This window comes from Candoia aspera, chromosome 4 (assembly GCF_035149785.1).
Source record: "Candoia aspera isolate rCanAsp1 chromosome 4, rCanAsp1.hap2, whole genome shotgun sequence".
Taxonomy (NCBI): Eukaryota; Metazoa; Chordata; class Lepidosauria; order Squamata; family Boidae; genus Candoia; species Candoia aspera.
The window spans coordinates 8,140,533-8,150,874 of record NC_086156.1 but is presented as its reverse complement, the minus strand read 5'-3'; the positions used below and the strand labels follow the sequence as shown (position 1 = coordinate 8,150,874).

The following is a 10,342-nucleotide window of genomic DNA, read 5'->3' as shown; positions in this document are numbered from 1 at the left end:
TGTATGAGTGCTGGGAGAATCCTGTGTCTGAACAAAACAGCGACTGACTTCAATAATCTCCCACAGCAGTGTTTCTCAACCTTGGCAGCTTGAAGATGTGTGGACTTCAACTCACAGAATTCCCCAGCCAGCTTCAAATTCTGGGAGTTGAAGTCCACACATCTTCAAGCTGCCAAGGTTGAGAAACACCGTCCTACAGCAACAGAGGACTAACAGGGATATTAAGATCAATTGGGATCAACAGCTCAACTGGACACAACCAATGTTTACTCCAGGACTTTTTCCTCCTTCTCTGGAGGATGCATGGGAGAATGAATCTTCAGAGAGAACTGTCCTTTCCCCAGGCATTGTTTATTGTTGTCTGGAGAATAGATTCCTAAAGGCATTGTTGTAATTCTTGTTGAACGCTGTATAGATCAAAGGGTTGAAAAAAGAATTGGAGTACCCCAGCCAAAGAAAAATGCTTTTGCAGATTGGTGGGATGTCACAGGAGCAGAGGGAGCTGATGAGTTCAGTAATAAAGAAGGGAATCCAGCACAGCACAAAGACACCAATGAGGATGCCCACCATGAGTGCAGCTTTCCTTTCTTTCTGCTCCCGCCAAGTGTCCCCATCCGTTTGGAACGTCACTGTGGCATGGCGGACTGTGAACACCATCTGTGGATGCTGGGAAGCCCCCTTGACCTGTGGAATAGAAATACGATCTTTAGATCACTGCTTTGCTAGCCCATTTGCTCTACTGCTGAGGGTGAAAGCATGTCCTGGCCAGAGGATAAGATTCCATGGAACAGAGCTTTATCTGCAGCCAGCCCTACCAGTCTTGTGAGCAAACAAGGACGTCGAGATGCCTTGTTGCACGTGGGCAGTTCATATGGATGCTACTAGCATGTGTCAGGAGCAACACATCCAACCTCAGCTCTCTTTTATTTCTAAATAGGGGGAGCAGGGAGCCTGCAACGCGGTTGAATGAAGCTAAATGAAGGTCATCCTCCCGCTATCTTGGGGTTCTTTTATGTTTTTACTCCTTTATGTTTTTATGTTGTTACTTGTGTCTGACGTTTTTTGTACTGCGATAGGGATTTAATGGTTATTCTGCTGGTAAGCGGCCCAGAGGCATTTTTGTGAGATGGGAGGCTATAGAAATTTGTTAAACAAACAAACAAATAAAATGCTGTCTAATACATGCAGATTAGTCCTGTGTATTTTGCCAGGAGCTGAGTATTTTCGTCTTCGGAGAAGTGGAGAATCAGCAAAGGCTACAAGGTTCTGTGAGTGATGGATGTGGCAACGATGGGCAGAAAAGTCAATGGCCTATCCCTTCACACAATCCTTCTCACACCAAACTTCCTGCAGAAGCAGGAGCAAACGCAGGACCCACATAGGAAGTTCACAAGGCACGCTGGCTTGTAATTTCCACGTATGATTTCATGTTATCTCATTCCCCAAGACATGTTCTTAGGATATTAACTGTAATGTCTGAATGATATTTATTATAGTGTTTACTGGCTTAAACCAGGAACCAGAGCTCCTTATGAGGAACCAGCAAAACAATGCATTGGAGCATTCAAAGAAAATGTAATGCCTCCTGATTCTCTGATCTGGCATACTCCCGCTTAATTATACATCAATCAATCAATTCCAGTAATAATAAAAGAATGATTTACTTAATGTACGCTGAGGCGAGCTATCAAGCCGTGCTTACATAGTTTTAGTTGATTCATTAACAGCAAATATATCAGAACCGCCTCTTGGCCTGTCTTCATATTCTCCCAACTGATCTTTTCGTTTCTGCAAAAACGTCTCTGCAACAAGAGTGAAACTGCCGCACAGCTCTTCTGACTCAGTTGCCAGGGACTTCTGGGGTCTCTTCCCTTCAGGAACTGAAGCGGGGGGGGGGGGGGGGAGGAAGCATTCATCCCCCAAAGCTTAAATGACAGCAACTTCCTACAGAAACCAAACAGAGTTGCTATGGGAAAGCAGAGAGATGCTACCTGGTGGGCAGAAGGACATGTTTTTCTAGGAAGCTTGGATCAAGTGGACTGCAACATCAAACAGCAGAAATCTGTAGCATGAGAAACATTGCCATAGTTCCTGTGATCCACTGGGAAAATCCCAGAATGCCTCTGCTATCATTTATATATGCTTCCTTTTCCACCATCTGAATGAACCCTCTACAGGTAGTCCTCACTTAATGGCCATTTGTTTAGTGATGGTTCAGACTTACGATGGTGCTGAAAAACCGACTTACAACTGGTGCTCACACTTATGATCACTGCAGTGTCCCTATGGTCACGTGATTGCAATTTGGGCACTTGACAACCAGTTCACATTTATGACCATCGCAGCATCCCATGGTCATGTGATCACCATTTTTGACCTTCCTGGCCAGCTTCTGGCAAGCAAAAATCAATGGGCTTAATGACCATGGTGATTTGCTTAATAACTGCTGCAAAAATGGTCGTAAAATTGGGTCAGATTCACTTGATGACCACTTCACTTAGCAACCAAAATTTCGGTCTATATTGTGGTCGTTAAGCAAGGACTACCTGTATTCCTTACCATGTAAATGCAGTTTCTTTATGATTGTGCATTTTATTCATGACCTCTAGCAGCTCAGGGCAGCCTAGAGAACTCCCCTGCCTCTAATTTTCCCCTGCAACACATTTGGGCTGAGAGTGACTGGCTGAGAGTCATCCAGGGAGCTTCCATGAGGCTAAGGCTGAGTGTGGGTCTCCCCAGCTCTTGGTACAAATCGCAATTCTAATCCTGTGCTGTCATCATCCACCCCCAGATGTGCTGAGTCTGCATGGGGAGGGCAGCCTCCACCTACCTCTCATTGCCTGCACAGCTCCCCCCCACTGGCAGCCTGCTTGATGGCTTTGTGATATTATTTGATTCTATCACCCAAGAATGGAGGAAGTCAAGGCTTTCTGCTACACAACACCCCACATGTCAGAGATGCTAATCCAACATTAAATCCCAGCCACAGGACTTTCGTCTTGTGGCCTGGTATCCTGAGATTAAGGTCTGAAGTTCTTGAATGCCAGGGGGTGGGTTACAGCTGCCTTGACAGGGGTCAGGTTCCAGCTTCTGCCTAGAGCTGAGAGGCTGAGAGAAGCTTTTGGCAGCCAGCTGATGTCTCAACCTGGACAACAGGCCAAAAAGAGGATCAACAGATACATTCCAAGTAAAAGGATATTTCCAATGGGATTTCTGGGTACAAACACAGAGCCAACCAGAGATTTATGGAGTTCATACACAGAGACACTGAAAGGGGGAGGCTTTTAAAATTCCCTAAATGCTAATTAGCTACCAAAATAAAGGGACTTTCTTACAGTGCAACCCCGAGATGCTCCATCTGGCCAGAATGAAAACCAACATACAAACTAAGGTGAACTTAAGGTCAAATAAGACTCAGTAAGATTTGGGAGTTGTTTTTTTTAATTAAACAGAAAAGTATATCAAGCCCTGCTATCTTTTCTCCTGCAGGTGAAAGAAAGGGTGATTTTGAAGGGATAAACCACTGCAGACAAAAGATTAAGCAGTCTCAGCCCTGTCAATCTCGGTCTCCAGAGTAGCTTTTCAATTAAGAAAAAGGAAGGAAGGGAAACAATTAGTTTGTAGAGTTGAGTTTGTTCCCAAGAAGATTACGCTCGTGTTATCTTTGCCATGCTTAGCAGGAATAGGAGGCCAGAAACCTCTACCTAATCACACCCACACCCACAAATGGTCGAAATAAGTCATTGTTTTGGGGAGAAATCATTTATTGGTTTACAGCTGAAGACCTATTTCCAGGCACTAATCAGTGTTTCTCAACCTTAGCAATTTTAAGGTGTGTGGACATCAACTCCCAGAATTCCCCAGCCAGCTTTGCTGGCTGGGGAATTCTGGGAGTTGAAGTCCACACACCTTAAAATTGCTAAGGTTGAGAAACACTGCTCTAGATCAACAGGCAGTCATGGACAGGGAAACTGAAAACTCTAATTTAGCTGACAGCAGCCCCCACCACCATGCCGGAGCTGCAACTGAGTTATTATTTCCTCTGAACAACTTAAAAGCAGTCTCCTGTTCATCCAAATCCCAAAGAGAATATGGACCAGGAAAAGCATAATGTACGAAAAGCTCACCAAAGTGCTTCACAGCGATACCAACCCCTTTCTGGAATGAACGTCCTGGGCCCTTGTCAACTGTCGTTATTCTCACACTGCAGATTCGGCTCAGGATATTGTACAAACACTACCTTGCAGTTTGCCCGATTGCAGGCAGAAATACGAGGCTGGATGAGTTGCTGGCCACAGGCCTGCAGAGTCAGGTAGCTTTCTTGACCACACAACAGAAGTGGTTTTTTACCATTGCATTCTTCCAATTGTTTGTTTGTTTGTTTGAGCTCACCAACCTGGGATTTCCTAGTGGTCTCCCATCCGTGTACTATCCAGATCAAATTCTCCGGCTCAGCTAGGTGAGGTTCCCCTACCTCTTTGGACCCCTTTAGATGACCTGAGAACGGCCAAGAAGTTCATCCTCTGCCGACTTGGTGTCCCCAATTATGCAACTCTCTGTCCTCCGCTGGATCCCATTTAGTATTTCCTCGGGCCACTTGTGATGGTTTGAGAAGAGACCACCCCTAGCTATGTATGAACACACACACACACACACACACTAACCCTGCCACAGGGTGTAAGCCGTGAGCATGTGCCTTTCACAATTCCATACAGCCTGGGGCAGGCAGAGCAGCTCCAGTCACACCAGAACAGTCACACCATGCAAGAAATCAAGGGAGTCTATTGCAAGGTCAGAAGCAAACAAAATGAATGGAAACAAATCAGACGCAGAGAGATGTTTGGGTATTGGCCTTGCCATGCCTTGCCATGCCTAGAGCTGTGTTCCTTGCCAGGCTGTGCTTAGGAAACCCAAGGCAGGAAAGGTCTTATTGCTAAAGGGGCAATAAGGGCCTACCCTTGGGGGGGGCTTAATAATGTCCTACTGTACTTTTAGAGGACGAAACCTCTAAAAATTGAGTCCCTCTGCGGCAGGAGATGGGCGGTAGCATAAATTTGAGAAATAAATAAATAAAAATTGTACAGGAGAGTTGAAGTTCAGGGCATAACATACATGCTGTGTGTAACAGTCCCAAAAGTAAACCTGGGAGGGATGTAATCCCCCCAAATATCTGGGGGGGGGCAGGAAAAAGCTGCTGTTTGAAAATATGGAGAATAACTAATACATGATGCTGATGTTGATCTGGTTGAATTAAAGCAGCTTATTGATTTGGGGGTGGGGGTCAGGACAGTCAGGAAAAACTTAATCTGTTGATTTCTGCCTGCTGCTCTGAACACTGTCTTTCTCTTAAAAAGCCAGCAGAGCAAGAAGATTAATCTGGGCAGGCTCTCCTTCAGTGGAACCTGATTTTCTTTCAACGTCTGGTGACGGTTCTAGTTCAGATGATGGGCAAACACCAACCAACTAGTTTCAGGAAATGGGATTAAAGACCACACAGGTACAAAGCCTATGTGCCAATTCTGATTTCAAATTATTTGGGAGTGTTGGACTTTTGATCCCAATCCTGAAACAAAAGAGGATTGAGAGAATATTAGAATATTAGGTATTGAGAGTATTAGGTATGTTCACCATCTTGAGTTATATACTGTATATTTAAAAAGTGGGATAAAAATCTAATAATAATAATAATAATAAGCCAGTTTGGTAGTGGTTCAAGCATCAGGCTAGAAACTGGGAGACTGTGAGTTCTAGTCCTGTCTTAGGCACAAAGCCAGCTGGGTGACCTTGGGCCAGCCACTTCTTGGCCCTAGGAAGTAGGCAATGGCAAACCATTTCTGAAAAACCTTGCCAAGAAAACTGCAGGGCTTGTCCAAGAAGTTGCCATGAGTCAATGTTGACTCGAAGGCACAATAATCATAATCATAATAGATTATTATATATATAATTTTATTAAAACTTTTAAAAAAGAAGATAAAAACTAACACAAACTAATATAAAGTAAAAAAGAAAAGAGAAAAAGAAAGAAAGAGAAAACAAAAAGTGCAAGAAAAGAAAAAAGTCAAAGAAAAATAGAAAAAAGATACAAAGCAGTGGCTTCCGATATTCTTCACAGTAGTTATAAGTGTAATTATACTTTAACCTCTTTCTCTGAAGTTCCGTCATAATACTTTTCTTTCTATAATCTGTCCTGTCTAATCATTCAAACCATAAATCACAAGTTCATTTTTATGCAAAAAGTCCATAAGAGGAATAATAATAATAATAATAATAATAATAATAATAATAATAATAATAATAATATCATGGTTCACAAGCAAGAACATGGCTAAGCTGAAATCCGAACCAAGGAGCAACAGCTCAGAATGGCCACCAACATGGTAAACCACACTTAAACCAGGTAAGGGTCAGTCAAAGGCCAAACAAATGGGGCATGCTAAGTCCTCGTGCTAAGCTTTTGGCTTGGGTGTAAAATGCTCGGCAAAGAACTAACCTCTAGGGGTCCAGGAGTGATAGAATTGCTTTTCTGGGATCCAATGCGAAACTTGGCTGCTTTGTAGATTTTCCAGTAGACGAAAAGCACCACGCAGAGAGGCAGGTAGAAGGCCCCACAGGTCGAGAAGATGGTGTACGAAGGCTCTCGGCTGACTTGGCACTCAGCGTTGCCCTCGGAGTACGTCTCTCCCCAGCCAAAGAGGAGCGGAGCCAAGGAGATGGCAGATGAGAGCAGCCAGGTCAGAGCGATCATAATATTGGAAATGCGCCGGCGGGTCTGCAGCGTGTACTCCAAGTGCCGCGTTATGGACCAGTAGCGGTCCAGGGCGATGGCCGTGACGTTCCAGATGCTGGCTGTGCAGCACAGCACGTCGCAAGAGATCCAGATCTGGCAGAGTAGCCTCCCCAGCCGCCAGCGACGGCCTGACAGTTCATGGACCAGGCTGAGGGGCATCACCAGGGCGGCCACCATCACATCGGAGATGGCCATGGAGGCGACCAAGTTATGGGGCACCCTGTGGAAGGTACGCACCCGCAAGATGGTGGCCAGCACCAGCAGGTTCCAAAGGAAGGTAGCAACTCCCAGCATTGCCAGCAAAGTCAGGACAAGGACGCTGAAGACTGACAAGGGTCTACCCAGGCCAGGGGGGCTGGCCAGGAGTCCAGAATCGGTCCAGTTGGGCTCTGCCAAAGTGGTGGCGGAGAAACAGGTGAAGTTGGCAGACCAGTCCATCCTGCAGGGATGAATGGAGAAGATCTGCAGGTGATGAAGGCAGACTGAGAGGTTTCTTCTAATGTTAATGTCCTACAATAATATCACCCAAAGAAGGAAGTGAAGCGGGGAGTACACCTTGTTTTAGAAGCCGGTGCTCTGCCACGCGTCTGGCTCCTGCAGTGTCAACACAGCAGTTGCAAGCATGAATTGCCCCAAGGATGTGGCCACAAGTAATCCTACAGCCATGTTGGAATTTCAGCCCCTGTAAACTACAGGAAAAAAAAACCCACTAGATTAATAAGAAGAAGTCTTCCATCTGAAATTGCCCTGCCTGTTTTTCTACATCGCCTGGCAAGATCGGAAAATCAGATTAAACACAGGTTCCACTGATGTTTTTTTATGCAAAACAGAAAGGTGGAACCAAGATGTTCTCAAGAGTATTGCTAGCTAGAAGAACATCCATCCCCCACAAGCAGGAGTCCTGGTTCTGTAGCTCCCAAACCACCTTCTCCTGCTGGGATCAACCGTATTTAGCCTAATTTATCACTGACAGCTATGTGGCAACATCCTGTCAACCTTGGCTGATCCCCAAAGCTAAGGACAGCTGGATCTGGTTAGTACTTGGATGGGAGACCACTAGAAACCCCAAATGTGTAAGCAAGATTACAAAGTAAACAAAAAACATCTCAGAAGAATGTGATAACAAGCCACTTCCCTACTGCTGCCAGAAAAGGTGGATGAACCTACATGTAATGTCATCAGGAGTCCTAGTTCAACGTGAGGGAGAATTAAGCCACAGCAAGTGGAAGCACCTGGCTGACCCCTGCTGATCTCTAGAAGCTAAGTAGGGCCTGACCTGGTTAGTATTTGGATGAGAGGCCATTGGGACATCCTGGGGAATGTGTAATTCTTCACCAGTAATGAATACTGGGAAGAGAAAAGGTTCCCCTCCATTCAAAATAACAAAAAAACACACCTCCTTGCATAAAGCTAAGCCCCAGAAGATGCAATTAAAACATAGATCCTACTCCCCCACACCTTCCCAGACAATATTTTAAAATAAAACCTTTCAGATTTGTAAAAATCAGAGTCTGCAGCCCCAGGGACAGCAACGCTTTTTGTGACCATAACAGTCTATCTGCTTAGGGGCTATTGTTTTAATTTCCTTGTGCTAAATCAATTAACATAAGGAAAGCCTAAATGCACACAATAGAATCGTATTAATTTAGCAGCATTAGCTTCAAGTTTAACCAGCATCATGATAAAGAGGGAAAAGAACAAGGCAGCTGCACAAGGTCACTGGTTCTGTGGGAGGTGGGGGGGCAGGATCATTCCAGGGAAAACGGTCTCCCTAAAAACTCAACAGAGCTTCCATTCTTGGATACAGGGAGTTTATAATACATGGAAGAGTCTTGCAGTCACCTTCCTCTTTGGACTTCCCATCTAGCCTGCAGACCTGGGATTTCCCCGTGGTGTTCCATCCAAGCACAGCCTGGCCGGTCCAGCTTAGCTTCAGGTCCAGAGATCGCGGGCCACCTCCTCAAGCTGCCCGGCTCTGCCAGCCTTTCAAAGGGGTGCCTCGTGAAAAGCAGACCCGCCGAGCAAAGCAGTGGGATTCACCTCTGCACACATCTGGCGACACCCAAGCAGTGGAACAGCTTGCCTCCCGGAGTTGTGGGTGCTTCATCGCTGGAGGTTTTCAGGGAAAAAAAATGGACAACCGTTTGTCCGAGATGGTATGAGGATTCCTGCCTCGGGCAGGGGGTTGGACTAGAAGACCTCCACCCTTCCAACCCTATGATTCTTCCCCGCCGAGTGGAAAGGAAGCCGGGAAGAGCCTTGAGCAACCCCTCCCCCCGCGCCCGCAAACACTTCTGGCACTTTGAAGACGGAGGGGCGGGCGGGACTTTCCCATCCGGAATCCACGGAGGAAGGGGAGTCCGGCCCGGACAAAAGCCGGATCCGGACCTCCTGGGGCGGGCGCCGGATGGGCCAGGTTCGCCGTCTCCCATCGGCAAAGCGGAGCCGCCGCCCTCCCAGCCCGGCGCCTAGGGGAAGCGCAGCTGCAGCGGAAAGCCGCCGGGTTCAACCCGAAGCGCCGGGCGCCGGCTGGGGGTCTCGGGCGGGGCTTCCGCGCCAAACACGGCCGGCGCGTCCAGACCGAGTCGGCCGGCCCGTTTCGCCCAGCGCGGGCGCCGCCCGGTGAGCCCGGCCCGCGAAGCCGGGGAGGCGCCTCCTGCCGAGCGCTCCCGGCCAGACCTCCGCGCCGTCCCGCACGCTCCGCGGGCAGCGCTCGGTTCGGCCGCCCGGGCGCCGCCCCCTCCCCCCGCGGGGTTCTTCTTCGAGAGGCAGCCCCGCCGCCGGGGCAACCCGGGACCCGGAGCCCCGGGAGATCGCGCGGGGGGCCCGCCTCCGCCCCGGAGCCCCGCCCTCCCGGCCGCCGGCGGCGCGGGAGCGGAATACCTGCGCGGGGCTCTCCGCTCTCCTCCACTCCGGCGCCTTCCCAGCCGACCGAAACGAGGCGGGCTCCTCCGACGCCGAGACGCGCCCGCCCCGTCAGCTGACGGTCGGCGCCCGATCTGTTTCCAGGCCAGCCGGCCAGGAGAGCCCCCCGCGCGGCGCCCGAGCACTGCGCCGTCTCCCTCCGGAGAGCGGCGGCAGCTGCAGCGTCTGCCTGCTCGCCCGCCTGCCCGCCCGCCCGCCGGCCTCTGGGGGCTCGGGCAGACCCCGGCGGACGTGCCCCGCCGCCCTTTTCCTCCCTCGCCTTTGGTGGAGGAGGGAAAGGGGACGAAGTTCGCACGTGCCAGCATGTAGGCTCCCCGCCCGCCCGCCCCCCCAGTCGCCCACAGGCTGCCAGATAACGCGCGGCGCTCATCACAAGGCGAAGCGTACCTACATGGAGGCGCGCGCAAAGACACGCGAAGGAAGGGTTTCCAGCCCTCCTGACAGGGAAAGGCGCAAGGGAGAGGGATCCTGAATTCAGAATCCAAGTCCGCCTTCTGGGCGCAGACGCTGAAAACTGGCCCTCTTCCGGGATGTTGATCGCAGCGGCAACAGGCCTTCGCGTCTAGCTGGTGGCACTTTGGGGTTTTGTGTATTACAGTACACGCAAAAAAAAAAAAAAATGGTGTGAGG

General features: G+C 48.8%; 1 protein-coding gene across 1 annotated transcript; it reads right to left on the bottom strand.

Moving 5' to 3' along the window:
* Window positions 1-351: 351 nt before the first annotated feature.
* On the bottom strand, window positions 352-10,082 carry HTR5A (5-hydroxytryptamine receptor 5A). The gene is made up of 3 exons (XM_063301897.1): window positions 9,115-10,082; window positions 6,491-7,226; window positions 352-684 (listed from the first exon to the last, which is right to left on the bottom strand). The coding sequence occupies exons 1-3, from the start codon at window positions 10,080-10,082 to the stop codon at window positions 352-354; spliced, it is 2,037 nt and encodes a 678-aa protein (XP_063157967.1).
* Window positions 10,083-10,342: the final 260 nt, after the last annotated feature.

Coding starts and splice junctions, on each gene's coding strand:
- HTR5A (XM_063301897.1), bottom strand. CDS start 10,082: ATGAGCGCCGCGCGTTATCTGGCAGCCTGTGGGCGACTGGGGGGGCGG. Junction 7,227..9,114: donor CGTGGATTCCGGATGGGAAA/GTCCCGCCCGCC, acceptor TCATCCCTGCAG/GATGGACTGGTCTGCCAACT. Junction 685..6,490: donor TCACTCCTGGACCCCTAGAG/GTTAGTTCTTTG, acceptor TCTATTCCACAG/GTCAAGGGGGCTTCCCAGCA.